This window comes from Plodia interpunctella, chromosome 9 (assembly GCF_027563975.2).
Source record: "Plodia interpunctella isolate USDA-ARS_2022_Savannah chromosome 9, ilPloInte3.2, whole genome shotgun sequence".
NCBI classification, from domain to species: Eukaryota; Metazoa; Arthropoda; class Insecta; order Lepidoptera; family Pyralidae; genus Plodia; species Plodia interpunctella.
In genome coordinates, this window is record NC_071302.1 from 9429959 (window position 1) to 9451861 (window position 21903).

A 21903-nucleotide genomic window follows, 5' to 3' on the forward strand; every position below is an offset into this window, starting at 1 on the left:
GTCCTCACAGTCCAATCTCATAAGAAAGTCACTTGTAAACATTTTATAATGTATTTATATTTATTTATAATGTAAATTCGTCATGGTAAATATTATAAAATGATTCTAATATCTGTCGTTCACGGCTACACCCGATTTTTATGATATTTGGAATAACTTAAGCAATCAAAAATCAATATTAGGTTAATGACCCGAGATCAAATATAGGCTACCACGTGTGGAGCTGCGGACACCACATAGTTTCTTATAACATTAATATACGAAAAATAAGTACATAAATTAAAACTAATACAAGAAAGATACACGTACAAGTTCAGACTAGTTGTGAATATAAAATTTTTCTTGTAAAATTATCTATCTAATTTTACAGGAAACGCACCGTCAAATTATCGTCCGCCCTCGGAGATACAAACGTGGCGGACGCTAGTGTTCTTTTGTCTCACGTGGACAAACATATGAAGTTGATAGAGAAGTTCGCAGAGTGAGTCCAATTGTAAAACACGGTATAGATTCTTTAGCTGCATCGATCTTTGATCAATATATTTATTTTGTTTTCTGTTAACAACTTTTAACTATACCCCTTATTAATAAAAACGTTATCCTCTGATTAGCCTCGGAATAGTTATTCTTTGTATTGTCTTGTTCTTTCAATGTCAAATATTGAAAAGAGAGAGAGGGACAACACAAAGAGAAACTACTCCAAGCCTTATCAGAGAACTAGACTTATGTGCCAATTAAAATAAATTAAATAGAATACATCTTGATAGCGATTGATTGACTGACTGACTGATTCATTGATTGATCGATCGATTGATTGATTGATTGATTGATTGATTGATGTTAGCACTAGCAATGATCGTTTAGTTGTAATGTTGTGGTTAAAGATAAGACTGAAATGGGCCCAATCTGATTCATGTATAGTTGTTTTCATGGACCAGCATATGCTTGCGGTGAAATATAGTGCAATATTGGAAAGCTTACTCAGTAGTATGAGAAATAACCTGTACTATTTCGCGCGGGAGCTGTTTTGTAAATAAATATTATTATCGTCAGACAATGGCGGAAGGAAGTGTCTCGTGTGCAATGTTTGAACGAGTCGCTGCTGTCGCTGGTGCGCGCGCTGCGCGAGCCGCGCGCGCTGGCGGCTCAGCGCGTGCGCTGCGCCAACAGCTGCCGGCCGCGCACGCTCGTGCCCGAGGTTACTCATTCACACGTCTTATCTATACTAATACATACTCATATCATAATATAAAAGGATTTGCATTTTTGTTTATACAGGATTTGCATTGGTGTTTGGTTGTATAATGAATAAACTAAAAAACCGGTCAAGTGCGAGTTGAATTCGCGTGCAAATCGTTACGTACAATTTGTAGATTTTTTTTGTATTCACATATGTTTTGTATTCTTTTCAAACTAGCGCCATCTTACCAATTTTTCTCGAATAAAATAGAAATTAAGATTCCCTCGCTCGACTAAAGTCTCGTGCCTCAACATACGCCCATGTTAGAATGTGTTACGTTCAAAAATTTTTGTAAAAATAATTAAAAATAAGTCTACTGCCGACTTCCAAAGTGTAGGTGAAGAAGTAGCGGTGCAACAAGCTTCCCCGCAGCCTTTTCTCCAAAGACGTCAGTTAATTAATTGTTTCTATTAGTGAAGACCTTTAATTGGCTCTGTGCTTGCGTTAAGGGTCACTCTAATTGAAACGAACGTCTGTCTCCAATGAATTTATTGTTGCTACTGTTTTTACATTTCACATGCATCGTAATATAAATAAGAATTAACGCCATGGATGATGTGAAGTGCTATGTACTTGCGTTTACGGTTACTGCGATCTAGTAAAATATCTATACAAACATCGATACAATAATTAGAACTAACAGGCTCCTTTGTTTAACATTTAAATGAATACATTTTGTTAACTTCCAGGCTCGAGAGTGGTGTATATCGACTGGAGCAGAGCAAGGGATAATAGAAAATCGGTAATTTATGTTCCTATGGATGTCGATAAAATGTGTTATTTAGTTATTAGCTGAATTGAATATAATGTTTCAGGCGATCTGCGCAGGCGTCTATGCGTCGTCTGACCAAACCTTCCTGGCCTGTGGTTCGCGCCGCTGTCATACTACAGGCATTAGCCAGGTAATTTTTTTTAAATTCTAGCTAATGCCAGTGACTTCGTTCGCATGGACTCTATAAGTCGGACACAAGTAACACATCAGATGTTTCAGATTTTCGATATTTATCATAGATACAAAAAAATCTAAAAATACCCGGGTTATTGGGCTTTGTTATTCTTTTCTATTGAAAACTTTGTGCTAATTTTGGAGGAGGTTATACATGCATGCATGTGTTGTAAAATATAAGTAATATGACGAAGAATATTCTTCGTAATATTAACTGACATACTCAAATGTGACATGTAACACTATTTTTTGGTAATTTTGATGTCCCTGATTCCTTTTAACGGAAGCAAAATGAAAAACGCGGTATGACAGCGCTGCTCTGCTTCAATCACTCGCGCAGTTGACTTAGTCTAGCTCGGAAACCGAGCGCACCTATTTATATTACACTTGATGGCCTGATGACGCATGCATTTCGTCTATATTTTGTTAGAGGGGTAAATCTAGCTATAGCCACTCCGTTTTATCAGTACTTAATAATATTTTTACGTAAATAGAAAATGCCTATCAGACTGACGTACCTTATTGGTTTAAGCTCGGTCCGCATAACATTGCTGATAACATTGTTTTCTAATCGATTAGGGGCGTGGCCTAACAGTTTTGTTAGAAAATATACAATAACACGTTTGCCGAGAAGAATGGATAACCTCCCCTGGATTGTCTGCGGGGAGGGGAAGTGACTTATTTTGTGTTCGCGCTCACTAGAGAAACACATTTTAGAAATAAAAACAATAACAACAAATAGGCGCAATGGACGGGCGGTTTTGCGGTTAGATTAAATTTTCTATTAAAACATGTTTTGATAACGTTTCAATAGAAAAGGTGAATCTGTGGCTTTATATTATTAAAATGATTTGTAGGTCCATCGGAAGTAAACCGACAGCTTTGCGTGTGCTAGAACGCGTGTGGGGCGGCGTTATGGCGTGCGGCGGCTGCTGGCCCGCGCGCTGCCTGCTGCCCATGTCGCAGCACATCGCCGCTGTGAGTGTGTCTCATCCCATCCGCAACACGTCCACTGGACGGATATATGTATCCCTTTTAAGTGTACTTTAATCTTTTTTGTATTTATATCATACTTCGAGCGAGGAGAGGTTGGTGTAATGAGATATAGGCTTTTGCTTAGTTATATAGCCAAGCCACCAGTCCCTCATCTTGTCCTTACATATTATAAAACAAAGTCCTCTACCGCGTCTGTCTGTTCGCGATATACTAAAAAACTACTGCATGGATTTTGATGCGGTTTTCACCAATAGATAGAGTGATTCCTGAGGAAGGTTTAGATGTATAATTTAGTATGATTTTACTTAGCGAAGTCGGGACGGGTCGCTAGTTTTGTATAGGTAATTAAGTTCCTGGGTGACCAAGTTCAGCTCGGTATTTTTACGTGGAACGATAAAAAAAGATAATTTTCCCAGGCGTGGCACTAGCTATTTCATACACACATTACATATTTCAACTAAATAGTTTCAAGTCGTTTTCGAAAACTCGAGTTTAATATGCAGATGGAGTCTTCACGACAAAAATTGACTCGTACACCATGGCAACGGATGGATTTACCGAAAGCGCTGCGGTTGCGCCATCTGCGTTAACTTAATCTTTTCTCATTATATTTTTTGCTAAATAAATAAATAAACAATGGGTGGACGACCTCGGCGGCGCAGTGGTAAAGTGCTTGCCTCTGAACCGAGAGGTCCCGGGTTCGATCCCCGGTCGGGTCATGATGGAAAATGATCTTTTTCTGATTGGCCCGGTTTTTGGATGTTTATCTATATATGTATTTGTTCTAAAATATAGTATCGTTGAGTCAGTATCCCATTACACAAATCTCGAACTTACTTTGGGGCTAGCTCAATCTGTGTGATTTGTCCTAATATATTATTATTAATGTATCAGAAATGGATCTGCCACGAAGGCGAATTATGCGCGTCGCTCCTAACTCGCTGGAGCGAAGGTGCAGAAAAGAGCGGGAATACGCTCCAACAAGCGATATGCGGCACCATACTGGAGCCCCGGCGCCTGCGCCCGGCGGACTTCCCCGCGGTCTACACTGCGCTGTTGAGGAGTCAGCTGCCCTCGCATGTCATCTTCAGCTACCTCAGCAGGGTCAGTCACAAAACATTTTATTTATTCAAATTATTTGTTACTCGTGTGCAATTTTCCTGACTTTCTGCAGGCACAACTGTGTGGTAGTACTTGTAGTGTGTGGCGTTATTCGATTTTCCACACTAAAACTATTCGGCTGATTTGTATGCGCGAATGGGAAAATCATGTCACTTTTTAACATAGATTTCTTTAGAAACGAACTGAGTTTCATCATAAAATTGGCTGGTGTTTACATAGTGACCCTGTATAAATTATAGCAAAGTCAATAACAAAATATGTTCGTTTGTTTTCATCCAGTTAAAGGATCTAGTTCTGGAAACAATAAAAGTTATATTACTATCCAAATACCAGTTTCGCAACACACTTGCTTAAATATAAAAGCAACCTTTTACCGTCATAGCAGTGGAGTGCGGTAATCAAACTGAGTGTGTGACGGCTTTATTACCGCGCTCCGCTCGAGTTTACGTTTTACCTAGCGAGCGGAGCGCGGTAATAGATTGAGGAATCTAATGCTCCGTTTTGACGTGAAACAAACAATACTTTCACACCTACTTTCACATTTAAAACATTTATAATATGGATTTAATTTGTTACAGTTTGAGATTTCGCACTGGGCCGCGCAAGTGTCCTTCGAGGCCCGCAATGTAGTGTTGACCGAGTTGTGCGAGGCTGTCTGTCGGTGGGGATTCCAACCCGAGAAAGAACATTTTGTGCTTATCGAGGTAATATAATATATATTTATGTGCCCACACCCATTTGATTGCAATATTACACTAAAAACTGGTATTACAACTAAGATACATATTATACAGAATAAATTGTGAAATTTGTAGATCTACCCACTATTGTGAGGTAAGTATTTTGACCTCGAGTCTGTATATATATATATATATAATATTAATATGTAAATGTCTATTAAGTACCTAATCGAAATGAGTCTTGGGCGAATGCTAGCCTCGGTCTAATATCATTAGTATAAGGTGAATCGTGTTTTGAAGAGGCGTAATTAACCCGTCTCTAACGACAAAAAAGCTGTATACATGATTTTTATTTACGCGTTGAATGCGTATCTGACGTAGAGCTTGTTTAAAAATTTTGATTATTTTTTTCTCCCGGCAGCTAATCGGCGTGCACACAATGTCCCTGCTCACGAATGAAAACATCACATCATACATCGCTCGCTGCACACAGCTCAGTCTAGATCGCCGCTTGCCGCCCGAGCATTGGAAGTATGTGGTGCCCAGCTTCACGTCACACGCACATTGTGTGCCTTTGACTAAGGTAATTCGTTATATTCGCAAAACCAGTAACTGCCTCGCAGACTTTCGCATTAAAAAAAAACTAACTGCGCCCCAGGGCTTCGCTCCCGTGGGAATTTCAGGATAATAAGTACTCTATGTGTTATTCCAGGTTATTTTCTACCCGTGTACCAAATTTCATAACAATCGGTCCGGTAATTTTTTTTGAGTCTTATCATTATAGTAATAAAGTGTTTCAACTCGTATCCATCGCCAGTTGCCCGCCCTCCTCTACGACTTGGCCACGTTGTGGTCGTCAGTGCCCAACACTGCGGTGCCGTACCTAGCGCACATGTTGCACGCGCCCTACGTCACGGATTTGTTGGTCGAACTCGTGCGCGCCTACGTCGCCGCTGCTATGGCGCAGAGCTACACGCCCGAGAGAGGTATGTTGAATGTATGAATGAACGAACAAAAGAATGAAGGCACGAATGAACGGATGAATGTACTAATGAATGAAAGAACGGAAGAATGAATGAATAATATATTGCAGTTAAACATGGTACGGAGATGTCGCAATGAGGAGGCGCTAGTTCACTGTTCTTTGTTTCTACTCGTTTCTCTCGTTATCTGCTCACTTCCCTCCACGATTTCACCACGTCTTGGGGGTCAGCGCCGAAGACTGCGGTCTGGATTTATTGGTGGACTTCGTGCGGATTATGACGCAGAGTTATACGCCCGAGAGTGGTGATTCAACTGTATTTTCACTTCCCATGTTCGCATAAACCAATCACTAATAAGCCAAACAGCTAAACCGACATTTCAAGCTCGGCGTAACTCTCCAATCAAATGGAAAATTTAATTTTCATCTATTCGAGTCGTAATGGCAATTAATATTGTTTGAGACCAGTATGTGGCCACTATTATTGCTATAGCAATTAATAGAATTCAAAATCAAATCATTTATTCAGAAATTAGATCTTCACAGGCACTTTTTCACGTCAATTTTTATATTAAATAATTATTTCTCACATGCTACAAACTACTGGCATTTCGGAACGACCACTGCTGAGAAGAAATGCCGAAATAAACTCATTTGAACAGTGTTGGTCCCTATCATGCCAGAAGGGCTTACCATTATTGTTTCTTACAATTTTTTTACCATATATTGCCGTACTGTCGTTAGCCTTGTAGAGGTCATCCATGTTACAAGAAGTGGGACAGTTAGGACACGACAGCAGGTGAGCCATGTACTGGATACCAGAGAAGCCCTAAGCATCTCCCTCCTCATCACTGAAAATTTGGGGAAAATTATTTTTAGGTAATATCTATCATAATGAAAACTATGAAATATCTAGTAACTAGTTAATAACTATTGGTTTATAGTGTGCGCGTGCGTGTGGAGCGCGGCACGCGCGGCGTGGCAGCCGTGGGTGCTGCAGCCGCAGCAGGTGTGCCAGTTCGAGAATGTTCTCGACAAATTCCTCGGCTCACTGCTGCAGACCATGCTGGATTGTCCCGGTCAGTTATCCTACTGATGTTATAAATGCGAAAGTTTATGAGGATGCATGTGTGTCACTCTTTCAGGCAAAATCTACTGGACCGATTGTTATGAGATTTGGTACAGTCGACAGTCCAAATCCACACGTCGCTATTACCACTGCATAGAGATCCGTGGTAACTTGACGTGGGGTTGACTGTACACGGGCGGGTAGAATATAACCTAGAATAATACATAGGGTACTTTTTATCCCGAAATTCCCACGGGAGCGAATCCCCGAGGCGCAACTAGTAGTGTTATATTTTTAGAGTTCTTATATGTGTGCAAGTTTCTTTATTCCACCATCGGTATAGCAACATAGTTTATGTATTATGTATATAGCCTATATATGTATGTATTTCTACCACAGGTATAGAAGAGTACCTCCTAGGCGAGGTGTGGGAGTGGGTGTGTGAGGAGTACGTGTCCCGGCTGAGCGACGGCAGGCTGCGCGACGAGAGCCACCGCCAGCAGCTGTGGGCGCTGCTGCGCGCGCTGCAGCAGCTGCCCTTCGGACAGGACTGGTTCAGGCCGAAGCACACAAGGACTGCTCTAGAGGTATGGAGTACTAGGCGAGGTGTGGGAGTGGAAGTGAGGATGTCCAGGCTAAGCAAAGCTTAGTCTTAATATAAAAAAAAAGAAAATGTTTATTGAGTACATACGTTTACAATAAATTATGTTGTTGCGGGAGTCTCTTCGCAGGATGTGCTTGTGCCAGAAGGTCTTAAAATTCATTGCATTTATATTAAGTCAATTTTATAGTTGTATGCACTAGTTAATTATAGCAGAGATGTACTTTGACGCTCAAAAACATATGCTAAACTCGTAATGTCAAATTATAATATAAATAAATATATTACGCGAAAAGGATCCCAGATATCTGGTCACTACATCATGACTACAAAGTATGAAACAAAGTAGCCTTGTGGTTGTGTCTTGTCTGTTTCTAAACTTTCTTCTTTTAAACCACGTGACAGATTTTGATGCAGTTATTTGGACAATGTATACCCGATGTTTATACATATATGACCTCGTACGAAACCGGGCCATGTCGCTAGTCCTTCTAATATTATAAATTCGAAAGTTTGTGAGGATTTATGTATGTATGTTTCTTTGTTTGTTTGTTACACACGCAAAATCTATTGGACCGATAGGATATTTTTTATCTCGAAATTCCCACGGGAGCGAAGTCCCGGGGCGCAGCTAGCATTAAATAAATGTATACAATTTTGTAATTATAATAATTGTAATAATATATCCAGATTTGCCGCGCGCCCGATATAGAAATCCGTTCGTGGTTCGAGTGTTCGCTGCGCGGTTTCCGCGCGGCCTCTGCGTTGTACGACAACAGACTGGAGATGGAGACTCAGCTAGGACTTCTGCTGTACATCTTCACAGCACCTTCTGTCCCTTATGTGGAACGGGTAATCATTGATTTATTTGTTTATTAAACTTCATAGTTCCAATTCAAGCATATTTATAAACATAAAATAGCAGTACTCCGAAGCTATGCCTGAGGTAATGGGTTTCATCTAGTGTCATAAGTACCTATATCTATATAAAATATTAGATGGCAGACAGTCTTTCGCATTTACAATATCGTTATGAATGGCGAACTTAATGCTAAAAACATTATCTCCCACTGTTTAGGTGATAAGGTTCAAATTAGATTGAGTGGTTTTGGAAAGAAGTAACAAGCGTCTGTTCTCAATGAATTTTCTAAAACTACGTCCGTTTTAAATACGAGGCTTATGAGCCGAACAAGCCACATAAAATAAAACATGTTTATTCGTACTAATGCTATAAGTTATGTCTCTGAGCATAGATCGGACACAGTCGTCAAACACGTATGAAACAATCACGTTGTTATGCGCACTGGCACAGTTCTTGCACTTGTGAGTGAGATAAAACACTATGGTAGACGCCATAATCCACTTCGCGCAATTTTTATATAAAAAAGTAAAGAGCACACGACAGAACTTAACGTATAGGCCACATTTCGAAATGTGAACTTTTGTATTTTACACTAGCTTTTGCCCACGGATTCGCCCGCGTAAATTTCCCACGGGAACATTTATGAGAGGCACTCTATGTCCTCCATATTTCAAACTATATGTATGCAAAATTTCAAGAAGATTGGTTGAGTAGATAGAGCGTGAAGTGGTAACAAACAAACTTACTTTTATATTTATAATATTAGTTAGGATAGGATTAGGATATTATTTAGGATAACGTAAAATTATACGATATATAGGAGGACGTAAAACTGGAATAGGATTGAATAAATCTCAAATTTATTTTAGGACTTCGTCGTATGTAATTTTTTTGAATCTTCATTGGATCATTTTCACTAGTTCCACTGGCAAATAGTACCATAGAACAATTGAGATTTTTCTTTCACTGAGAAAAAAGTCTCAACATCAATCATTCGAACTATTGAGAATGATCCTCTTTAGTAAGGTGGTTGCCCCTCCCTGCCCCCCTTCCGTTTAGTCTCTTAATCCGCCACAGCGGCCGCATCATGTTACAGACGCTGTCGCAAGCGTGCAGTCTGCCGTGGCATTGCCTCCCGGACGCGGGGTTCAGCGAGTTCCTGGCGCTCTACTTCATGGAGCACTACAACCTCAACCTCAGCTACCACGGAGCTCCTCAATTCAGGTATTTCACTACATAGTATAAAACAAAGTCGCAGTGGTAAAGTGCTCGCCTCTGAACCGAGAGGTCCCGGGTTCGATCCCCGGTCGGGTCATGATGGAAAATGATCTTTTTTTGATTGGCCCGGGTCTTGGATGTTTATCTATATATGTATTTGTTATAAAATATAGTATCGTTGAGTTAGTATCCCATAACACAAGAATCTCGAACTTACTTTGGCACGAGCTCAATCTGTGTGATTTTGTCCTAATATATTCATATTTACATACTAGCTTTTGCTCGCGGCTTCGCCTGCGTAAATTTCCCACGGTAACATTTAATGTTCAGAATAAAAGGCACCCTATGTCCTCCATATTTCAAACTATACCTATGTATGCAAAATTTCAAGAAGATTGGTTGAGTTAACAAACAAACCTTTCGTATTTATAATTAGGATTAAATTAGGTTAAGATGGGATTAGGATATTTAGTTGAGATCGAAAAACTGGAATAGGATTGAACAAATCTGAATTTATTTTAGGACTTTGTTGTATAGAATATTGCTTGTTCTCCCAATTGGAAACTAAACAAACAAATTCTGAGCACCGGACACACGCAAACATGCTATAGGCCATGGGAAAAGCATGACTGTTTCAGTTGTACTTCTGCAACCTTCTGTGTTTGTCAATGGAAAATTAGTGGAAATTATTGGACATTGTGATGGATACAGAACAAAGAACGTCTAGCTTCCAAGACGTTCTTTGTTCTGTATCATTTCTAGTAAATCCCACAGGAATAATTGTTTCTCTTATAGGTGGCGCTAAATGCGCGAGTTAATTTCAAATCAATAAAGTTTAAATTTGACAGGAAGGACTGCGCCATCTACTGATTTTTATAGTATTAAAATTCAAAACATTTATTGGCTGTCTTTTATCGCAAATCCCACGGCAATGTATTTGGATAGTTTGGAAATGTAAATCTAAAATTTCATGGCGTATACTTCTAAATTTTAATAATATTGCAACCCTTATTTCACGCCCTTAGGGAAAGAATTTCCCAAATTCCTTTCTCAGCGGACGTCTCCTATCCATAATCTACCTTCCTGTCAAATTTAAACTTTATTGATTTGAAATTAACTCGCGCATTTAGCGCCACCTATAAGAGAATACAGGTTTTTCGCAAATCGCCACGGGAATAGTTTTTGTGTTGCCTCAGTAGCCTCAAATCTGCCTTGTCTTTATAATCGTCTACAAAGTATATTTGCAGAAATTTTGGAACGTCTCTCAGCACCAATGAACTATTTTGATGATAAACTTGGCTATGAATTTTAACGGTGAACGCTCGTGAAGGATGAACGCTCCTTCTGAAATTTTGTTGGCTCCAAAACGTCGTTTGGAACGCTCTTATCTATTATGCAGGAAGTGTTTTGATTGCGGATGTTCTGCATATAACAATTTTTCCAGTGGCAGTCCAACTTTGCCTGATGAACAACACATTCCTCTGGGCTCTTCGAGTCATTTCGTAACACGACATTGCGGGCATATATGTTTATTGATCCAAGTTGAGAATAGTCAATATATTTTATTGATATAGATCGAGAGGCAGCATCCAAACATGATTCTCCTTCAAAAGAGTCTCAAAGAGTGGGATCTAGACGATGCAATCTTGGTTGTAACGCTGTGAAGCTAAACGCTCATCACGATCCGGTCGACTTTCTGTCAACCTTCTCAAGCGTTCGCAGAAACGGAAGAAAGATTAGCTCGTTTTCGGGAAATTATAGTTTTGATACCTTTAAGACAAAAGAAAAATGTATTCGAATCGAAAATCCAAAAGGTCCTATGTGCGTACGTATTTCGGGTTTGATATAATTTCCCGGCGGATACTCGAATCGACATTGCTTTTTTTTCCCTTGTGGCTCCATATTGTATCAGATTAAAATTGAAGCAAGTTCAGCTTCTATATTCAATGGTGAAACGATGGCGAGAGAGAGAGAGAGAGTACGAAAATAAACTGTATTTTTTTTCTAAAAGAAACTATAATTATTATTTGACGATTTTATTTTCATTTTTATGAGTTCACATGTGGCGTCATCTATTATCAGGTATTAAAACTAATTATCCGTATTTTTCTTATAGAAATTTAAAGTAAAATTTTTGAAATTAATACTTAAAAATAAATAATTACAAATTGTTTTTGAAACTTCAACCTAAAGATGAACGTAAATCTAAAAATAACAAAAGTTTCATACAAACTTCTACTCCCTATTTCTCCCATTTCGGGATAGAATTTCGGGATACAAAGTAGCCTATATTCTAATCCAGACCACATTCTATCTCTGTGCCGAATTTCATGCAGATCCGTTCAGTAGATTTTGTGTGATGCGCGTACAAACATATAGATAGACAGACAAAACATCTAAAAAAATTGTTTTGGCTTCTAAAACGCAGATAAAGAAAGAGAGAGAAATGAAGATAAGAGAGAGAGATTTCGTAAATATCTCCTATGTACAGACATAGTCTAGTTACAGTTTTATTATAAGTATAGATATTTATGTATGCTTAAATTTTTAAAATTACGCAACGGATTTTGAAGCGGACTTTTTAATGGATGATTTCTGAGGAAGGTTTATGTGTGTAATTTATTACGTTTTTATCCGAGCGAAGCGGGGATGGGCCGCTTGAATAATATATGCCAAAGTAAATCTGTTTGTTACCTCTTTAAGCTCTACTAGCTCAACTAATCTTCTCCGGAAAAAGTATTGCAGTGGAAAATTGTGTAACACAGATTCTGGTATCCGCTGATAGGAGAGTTTGTCTGGGTAGCGGGCATATTAGTGGAATTTTGAATTCAGCACACTTGCTCGAAACTGTGTTGTGTTGAAAAATTTCATATGACACTCGTGTATCGGTCGTTGATTGCAAACGCCTCGTATTTAATGTAATTATGTACGCTTCTATCGTTACTGCTGTCCGGCGCAGAGTACTGCTGAGCGCCAGCGAACTGTTACCGTGCGAGGAGGAGGCGGGATCAGTGCGGCCGCTGTCGCGCAGCAAGCGCGCGCGCGCGCTGTCGGCGTGGCAGCGCGCCGCCGCCGCGCCCGCGCTCGTCGCGCACGCGCCGCTGCACGCCTCCGCCGTGCTCAACGTCATCACCGCTATCGGTACCACTACTCTATGTATACGTTCGCACCGCGGAAGACTAAAAACAATTCAAGTGTCTTATGACAAACTGGAATGTTCGTCTGTAAATTGGAACAATATCTTCTATTTAAATGGATTTGTTATACATGTCACACCATGCTTTTTAACTTATTTTTGAAAATAATAATGAGATGATCGAGCGGGAATTGACTATCCGGGACAGTCTATCCGGGACAGTGCTCTTGACCACTGAGCTATCGAGACCATGTCAGTTCGGCTGAATTAATTCATCTCTTTATGTCTTACGCCGACGTACAGTATTTTCATTAGAGAGAGTAGTAGGTACTCTTAATGTCTTCTATATTTAAACTTCTATCTGACCGGTTTTATAGCCGCGCATCGCGTGACGATAGAGTTGAATTATTGGGCATTACTTATATATAAAAATAAAGTAGATTGAATGTGTTTTGTTTAACTGCACTTTAAAAAAAATAATTATAGGACTTTCTGTATGAAATAAATACATCATATTCTTTAAACATAACTAATAATTTTGCAGCGCCGTACCTGGACGAGTCTTCTAACGAAGTAGAGGATTTGCTGAGCCGCGCCATCGTCATCATGTGCGTTGAGCCCGCGGGTTCTGCTGCTTTGCCTGTAAGTCTTGTTATTTCACAGTAGTTTCTAAAAATGTGTGACATAAAAACCTCGTCAAACAGCTTATTGTCCCCGCCGCCAGGTGTGGCAGCAGTGGGTGTCGAGCGCCCCCGCCCCGCTCCGCGCCGCGTGCGCGAGCGCAGTGTGCAGTGTGACGTCACTGGAGCCCTTCGCCGTTCTGGCTGACGTCACCGCACGCGCTGTGTTGGCTGCACCAGGTTTGTACAACACTTGCCCGAAAAGAATACTATGTTTTATATGTATGCAATAGATTCATACGTATTTTTTATGACCTGAATCTTGGTTTGTTTATAGGTAACATTGTTTGTCCTTCCGTGTATGTCTGTTTTTAAGCTTTCTTCTTTCTTATACATTATATCTCAACTAATATCATAATTGCAAAAGTAAGTTTGTTGTTACTTCTTCACGCTCTATCCACTCAACCGATTTTTTTGAAATTTTTCATACATATACTGGAAAAATGGCTGCTCCCGTGGGAAAAATAGCGCGGGCAAAAGTTAACAAAAATTAAATAAAAATATAATAATTACGAAACACCTGCCATCACGTCGGCGCAAAGGCATGGATGGGAGATGGGAGGACGATATAAATGAGAGAGGCACAGGTCAGAGGAGGGTGGCGTACGCGAAGAGAGGCCTGTGCTCAGCAGTGGGCACAAAGAGGCTGACATGATGATGATGAATGTAATAGAATGCGGCGGATGGGCGGAGATCGGCCGGCGCTGGTCAGCGTGCCCGTGGCGCGATGTGGGCGCGCTGTGCGCGCGCGCGCGTGCGCACGCAGCGTACGGCGCGTGGCGAGCGCACGCCGCGCCCGCGCGCTGCGACACGCTGCGGGCCGCGTTTGTCGCGCTCGCCGCCGCCGACATCGACTTGTGAGTTCTACACGATGATATTTGTTCATTTCTTTGAATTCTATAGTCTGTCTGTCTGTCGAATTCGACTTTGATGAAATGATTAGAGATTTGTGCGGCCAATACAATTGCATTTGTATTTTAGATAGTTTTTATTTTCTTGCTTCAAAATGACATACTAAAATTTTAAATGAGATTATTTCACTTTCACGGTTAAACCGCTGAAAAAGAATTAAATTAAAATTTGGTACGTGTAGGGACACATAAACATATGTGCAGGAGTACCATGTGAAATGTAATAGGAGACTAGCGTGACTGCGCCGCGCATAAGAAATATTTTAAGCAGTCGCTAATAAACCAACAGACTAGTAACTCGTATTCATATTCCCACATACCCTAAAGTGATGACCCCGACGTGATACAAAGTGCGCATATTGTATAAGACCCCCGCGGTCAAACATAGTCTACCTTTTTTTTTTTCAAAAGTCTACCCCCGACTATAATGGGGGGTGAAAGTTTGTATAAAAACCGTGTTGAAAAGACGATTTAATTGGCTATCAAACATATTAGTCCTAGAAATTAGTATTCTGGCATGGATTACATCAATCAGCTAGTATATATATATATATATATATATATATATATATATATATATATATATATATATATATATATATATATATATATATATATATATATATATAAAACTATAATATAAACTACTACTATAATATAACTATTTTATCCATATTACTATATAGTAGTAATATACAATCCTATGTTTAGTCACAATCACAACTTTACGTAAATACAAACCATTGTATAACACGAATTTTAATACTTATACTCCACCCCAGCGTGGAAAACGCCGTGATAATATCAACCTGGATCTGCTTGGCTGGTCGCGTGTCCCGCGCGTGCGCATTCGCGGCGGAGGCCGGCGACGCGGCCACAGAGTGTGCGGCGGCGGCCGCGGCGCTGCTCACCAGGTGGGCGGAGCCCCCGCGGCGGAGCTTGTTGTCGCTCGTCATGCAGCAAGGAAATAATGTGCCTACTGTCTTGTAAGTTTTGATTTCATATTAAATTAATAAATATTTAAGGATAAAATCACACAGATTGAGCTAGCCCCAAAGTAAGTTCGAGACTTGTGTTATGGGATACTAACTCAACGATACCATATTTTATAACAAATACATATATAGATAAACATCAAAGACCTGGGCCAATTAGAAAAAAGATCATTTTCCATTATGACCCGACCGGGGATCGAACCCGGGACCTCTCGGTTCAGAGGCAAACTCTTTACCACTACGCCGCCGAAGTTGTCAGACTATTAAACTTACTAACACCTGTGCTGGAGCGCTGGACCCTTAAAACTTTTCTGTGTGACTTATATTGGGATATGATTCGCGTTTATTTACATACACAGGAATGAAAATATGCGCGTATTTTTTTTTGCTTGAAATCATTACGCAACTACCAAAATCGATAGCTATAACACAAGATCCACATTTGTTAATTGACGTCCTTGGAGCAAAGGCTGCGGTGCAGTTTGTTGCGCCGCTTTGGAAGTTGGCGGTAGATTTAGTTTTAATTAAATTTTTTTACGTAAATAAGTGAAGTATATCGTCCTAAGTTTTTATTAAGAATTTTGAATTTGAATAGCAGTCATTCAATTAAATCATTTCCAGGCACCGCGTACTATGCAGCTTAGCTCTTTGCATAATTTCCCCCAACGAGTCCACAGCTCGCGGGTTCGAATCCGCCTGCAGCGCTGTCAACCCCGCCGTCATAGGAGACGCGATCAATTGGGGGCGGAACCCTAGGCTGTCATTACTAACAACCTTAGCTGTGAGATTCTACCCCACACAAGAAGCGTACTTCAAACAAGAGATCGATCTGATAGCTGAATTATGATCGAAAATCAAAGAAATTGTGTATCTTGCATGGAATACACAGAAAAAGAGGTTGAATGTTGAACTGTGATTGATTGCCATTTTGTGACTGATCAAGAAAGATAGTTATCTAAGAAATTAAGACTTTAATGTTTGGGGTCTCAGTCAAAAGTTTATTAGACTAAACATTCATCATGTAAGATTTTGAATGATGTATTACCTAGACATAGGATTGCGTGGGAGTCTTAAGTTTACTGTGAGGTTTTATCCCACAAAGAAGGTAATATTTAGCTAATTTCTTAATTGTAATTGATGGATGAAAATATCCCATTTTGTTTAGGAATGGCGGGTTAAAGGGTTTAAATGAACTGTGATTGTATCTCGTTTAAAATGTGGTCAAAAAAATCCGAGAAAATAAGTAGGTATTAAATACTTGGCTGGAAATTGAAATTTTCAATATGGTTGTCAAATTGGGACATGTGATATCTAAATTTAAATATTTTGATGCCTCGAACGACGAGGCGCTACCATCGCTTTCAATATCAACGTGGCCGATCTGTTATTCACACACAGACATATTGCCGACCGGACTTCTTTCGTAGCAAGAACTCTGCACTGTACTATACAATACTAGTTTACATATTGGGAACTATATGTCCCCAGAGTATGAGTTTCAGGAATGCGATGTATTCTATTTTATTACTCGAGTATCTTGCTGTCTTGTGCCAAAATATTTTCATAATCGGACTGATCGTAAACTTGTTAATACAATTCTATATAGCTTTATTATATTCATGTGACTACATAACCATTTGTAACCACGTTAGTAATGTGTGAAAACTAGTCTCAATTGTCATTATAGTAATTTGTGGGAGTGTGACATAAGGTTATTTTTCTTCTCAATCGCACTATTTTGTGTGACCGTTAATAACTAATAGCATTGAGCAACTATGGTAGGATTGCCAGATCGTAACCCAGTTTTGTGATATATTATTAACTTGTACTGTTTTCAAAGTTCTAGTTTATGTTACTTTAAATATTGTTATTATTATGTTGCTTTCGATGATTTTATTAGAAACGTGTTCAAATATTATTATGTTTTTGTTAGTTTTGTAACAATGTAGTTAGGCATTAAATGGTGCTTGGTATATTAAAACAAAAGCTAAAGCTTTAGTAGTTTTTAGTTTTATTAAAATAAGATAATAAAATAATTCCAAGTCTTCTTATTTTCCTAAATATATTATATACTTTAAACAAGTGCAACTATGTTAAAAAATCAAACAGCAATTGTAAAAAGTACGTTTTACTGAAATCAATCTATCTTTCCTTAACATAGATATCGGAAATTTTGTGATTCTAAAAGTAGTTGCTTCCATGCACACTTATAATTGTATAACATCATTTTATAACCAAAGAAATAAAATCTTTTCGGATCAGGAGGTTACTACAATTTAAAACAAGGTCTTTATATTATGTCCACAAGCATGTATGCTACGAACTATGCACCATTCTATAAAATCAAACCAATAAACCAGCTACAGTTATTATTCCTCTAATTGGTACCATAGTATAAATATATGTGTATTGATGTATGATTTTACCACATAAAATTTGTTCCACTCTGTATGGTTACTGGAATCAGTGGTTATAGCGTACCTCCTGACTTTTATCACGTATTAGCATCGATGTATTATTCTATAAAGACAATATAGTCAAACACGTAAATAGTAAACATTGATACTACTTTAACATATTTAAAATGTGCTCAACAAATCCATGTCATTAAATGTACGAATAAAATACAAGAAAATCAACAATTTGTTTCACTTTGTTGAGGTAGTTTGTAATGACTAGTTTTACACAATTTCGAACAAAAATACGATTGGATTTTATTACCATTTCGTACCTCATGTCTCCCTCATATAGGGGTATATGGAGTCATCTCGATTTCCTTATTTACCTATTGTTGTTAATTTACGTAATATCTCTGCCCGCGTTGCGGTGGTACAAAGTTGTAGGGGTAAATAAGAAGATATAACTATATATTGAGAGGATAGCCGGCGGCAGGATTAGGCACTTTTGCTGATTGACACCACTATCTCAAATAGATCAAAATCAAATAGATCTATTTCATACAAGTCTTATTCTTAAGCGGTACTGCGCGGACAAAAGTCGCTCTGTCCCGTCTTTCCTCTTGTATACTAATACACCTTTCTCTTTCTTCAATACCTCCAACATTAAAATAAACATGAAAATATACCATCACATTAACATTGTATGGAATATTTCATATCTCCAGACGTTGTAAGCAAGGAAATATCTTATCTATAGAAATATAAATTATCAATTCGTCTGAATCTTTTTCCGGGCTGACAAGTCGTTATTGATTCTATTGCTATCTCACTTTATCTGATAGTTAATGTCAAGGCATGCCTCGATACAGATTAATTTTCACGTGTATTTCCTACTGTTTGCCATTTTCAAGTGGGAGATCTTGTGTTTTATTGTTTTACGAAGATGTGTATATATACAGTCTCAAGAAAGTGAAGAAAAATGTTTTTTAACGAACTGCCTTTTTAGCCACTGCAATAGCAATAGCCAAATAGAATGGTCAATTGAAGAATGGCCAGCCAGCAGGAGACCCTCATTCATTTACTTCACTTTTTTGACACACTGTAACGCCTCGTATGTGGGAACACCAACAAACAACCAAATAATACATTCTTGCGCAGATGGATGTCGTATGATGCGACTAGGTCATGGATAAGAACAGCCGTGACAGTTGATAGGCTACATCATTCTTAGTTTCAATAGGGTTGACGTCAGCTAGGCGGACGGTCGTAAAATCACAGCGGAATCTTCGAAATTTTGCCTTTTTTTACGCGGACACTATTACCGCGGATTCGAAACCTCACAGTAGCCAATGAAACGAACTCGCGAGAATGAGAGAAAGAGACATCAAATATAAGCTCATTTAGTCTTAGCCGGCGCCAGCCTCTTCCCATGATAATGTATGATCAACGCTAACACAGCCGACGTTATAGCGACAGTGCTAGCCTTCTCTGCACTGAGCCGTCCGCCCCACAGCCAGCCACGTGGCAGCCAGCTGACGGCGTGGACGACGTCCAGCAACGCCTTGCTGGACGTGAAGCAGGCCTGGCGGTAACGTGCGCCGGCGCATTTAGTACGCGCCGATTTTACAGCTAAAGCGCTTGCGTGCAACGCCCTGATTGATCTACAACAAAAAGTTGTATGAAATAATTTTTTATCATGTCTTTTTTAAATGCTGGCTTGATATCGTCAAGGACGATATTCGTGCCAATGGTATGACAACTTACTTTTGCATTTATAATATTAGCTGCGATTAGTATATATAGCCATACTTTTGTAATGGAAATTGTGATATCTAATTTACGAATACAAATCTCAAACTTTATACTGTATAAGTAGGTTTAGGTAACTGTTGCGCTGATAGCCTCATATAATATGTAGAATTTGTAAGCATTGTAAACTTACCGAATAAGTCCAACAAAAGCAGATAACGACCAGAACACCTTATGCGCGGTTCTGGCGGTGTAGTCAAACTCCTTGGAGACCACCAGCACGCCCACATCGATCAGCCAGACCACCTTCTCAGCTTGAAGGTAGCTCAGGTTGAACACACTGCCCGCCACGCCCAGGGTGCCCCATAGTGGACCGTCCTGAAATGAGCATTCAGCTACACAGGGTCCTTTCAAACTTTAACGAATCTTGTCTCGATTCTTCGATTGACGGGTTAAATGTATTTCTTTCTCTCTTTCCCGTCTTCGCGTGTTCCCTTTTTGCATTCGGGACTGCAACGCCGTAAAAAATAATCCTTATTACCGGTCGCTTGCCTAAAACCAACCTTAGATGCCACGTTTTCAGTTTTCAGCCATCTTGCGATCTTTGTGATTCTTACAAAATTTCATAAAGGAGTCCGAACGATCCACGAATCTCTTAGAACTCTAAAGAGTATACAAATCTTGGTTTTGTACAGTGTTGGGGAGTAGTATAACTAGTGCAGTAATCAATTATTTTATAACTTTTATATAGGTATACCGCAAGGTTGTGTATTGGGACCAACTTGATTTTTCCTACCTTGTTATAAATTTATGTTAAGTTCAATTTAGTCCGTGCAATGCAAAATAAATGAACATATACCAACCTGTTGCCCCCAACCGTATGCCAGCAAAGTTTTGAGAGCGGTAGCGTCGTCAAAGAGCCGTAATGTTGCGCGTGCGCCGGCCAGCCGCGCGCTCGCGGCCAGCAGCTCCTTGCACTGCGCGGACGAGCCCCATAACTTGAGAATGTAGCTCGCTAGTGATACTACCTGGGTTTAATTATTAGCTCGCAGTAATCTAGCCATGGGAATTGTACCCTAAGCATTTTTTTAAATCTACCTTTTCAGTCCCATTGCTGGGCAAAAAGCTCCTCAACTTCTTTCACGCAATCCTGTATGTTATGTCCATCCAGATGGATGAAGGATTGACCTCATGGATTCCAACCGACGTTTACAGGAAAAAAGAAAGGCCTAGAACGAGATGGTCTTCAACAAGAAATGGCAAGAGAAGCTAAGCAAATTAATCCCACTAATTATATAATTATAACACCATATAATTATAACACGAAAGTTTGTGAGTGTGTTTGTTACTTCTTTACGCTCAAACCAAAAAAAAAAATCATAAAAATTCATCAAACGGTTGGGCCGTTTGATGAATTTTTATGATTTTTTTTTATCGCGGTAGCGAATATCTTGGGTTAAAATATAGGATACTTTTTGTCATTGATTTGATCAACGTATCTAATAGCCAATAGCGCTTTATAAAATAGACATCGCGATTAAAAAATAATAATTATGCGGGTAAACACCACGGTGTTCATCTAGTTTATAATTTTAAGATCAATATTACAGACTCTTAAGGACTCCAAGGATAGTATAGAGCAGACAGAAAGAATGACTTTCACATTTTTAATGTATAGTTATTGCGTTCATTCGATGAGCCTTTATACCTAACAGCCACCGCATTACGCATTAGGTCTGCACTGTATTAAATATCAGCCAATTTATAAGCTGTGTCTCTTATTCAAGGTCACACTACATCTGTCCCAATAAAAAAGAAAATAGCTAATCAAATTACTCAACTAATGTAATTAGATAATAAGCTAACAAACAGATCGCTATCTCACCTTATCTCTGTTGGCGTGCGACTGCAGCAAATCACAAAATTCGTTCACCACCGCACTCATACTCCTCACTCCAAAGCAACTAATACTAAACACGACTCAACGAAATATACGAACAACGAATTATATTCAACGAATATCAAACTATTTATCAATGGCGATAAACTTTGATACTTCGACAGGTACGGAACAGGGATTAAGACGTTTATAACAAAATGATTTATTGTGATGATAAGAATTTGTTTAGTTGCGTTGTCAGATTCCACACTTAGATATACTCTCATAAATGCCTTCATTTACATTTGTGATGTATGAAATTTTATCAAAGTATTGTAGATTGGACTCACGTCACATATACATAATTATATATAGCGGAATACAGGAAAAAATCTATGTCATCAATGTTACATAGAAATACGTGATTTTAATTCGTGT

The 21903-nt window shown here is 39.1% G+C and overlaps 2 protein-coding genes across 3 annotated transcripts in view; one reads left to right on the forward strand and one right to left on the reverse strand.

The window, feature by feature from the left end:
• Positions 1 to 18077, forward strand: part of LOC128672482 (uncharacterized) — a 35154-nt gene extending 17077 nt beyond the window's left edge. For both annotated transcript variants that reach the window (XM_053749673.2, XM_053749674.2), the window contains exons 21-39: positions 371 to 481; positions 1054 to 1198; positions 1930 to 1982; positions 2056 to 2142; positions 3044 to 3164; positions 4077 to 4286; positions 4883 to 5008; positions 5406 to 5567; positions 5802 to 5970; positions 6911 to 7045; positions 7435 to 7622; positions 8327 to 8488; positions 9595 to 9722; positions 12676 to 12857; positions 13397 to 13494; positions 13577 to 13712; positions 14206 to 14389; positions 15226 to 15429; positions 16060 to 18077. In XM_053749673.2, the coding sequence (XP_053605648.1) occupies positions 371 to 481; positions 1054 to 1198; positions 1930 to 1982; positions 2056 to 2142; positions 3044 to 3164; positions 4077 to 4286; positions 4883 to 5008; positions 5406 to 5567; positions 5802 to 5970; positions 6911 to 7045; positions 7435 to 7622; positions 8327 to 8488; positions 9595 to 9722; positions 12676 to 12857; positions 13397 to 13494; positions 13577 to 13712; positions 14206 to 14389; positions 15226 to 15429; positions 16060 to 16285 (2827 nt within the window). In that variant the 3' untranslated portion in view covers positions 16286 to 18077. The remainder of the gene's footprint in view (positions 1 to 370; positions 482 to 1053; positions 1199 to 1929; positions 1983 to 2055; positions 2143 to 3043; positions 3165 to 4076; positions 4287 to 4882; positions 5009 to 5405; positions 5568 to 5801; positions 5971 to 6910; positions 7046 to 7434; positions 7623 to 8326; positions 8489 to 9594; positions 9723 to 12675; positions 12858 to 13396; positions 13495 to 13576; positions 13713 to 14205; positions 14390 to 15225; positions 15430 to 16059) is intronic.
• LOC128672488 (peroxisomal membrane protein 11C-like) lies at positions 16956 to 21822 on the reverse strand. Its single transcript, XM_053749684.1, has 4 exons — positions 21472 to 21822; positions 20450 to 20614; positions 19780 to 19964; positions 16956 to 19498 (listed from the first exon to the last, which is right to left on the reverse strand). The coding sequence occupies exons 1-4, from the start codon at positions 21529 to 21531 to the stop codon at positions 19234 to 19236; spliced, it is 675 nt and encodes a 224-aa protein (XP_053605659.1). The 5' UTR covers positions 21532 to 21822; the 3' UTR covers positions 16956 to 19233.
• Positions 21823 to 21903: the final 81 nt, after the last annotated feature.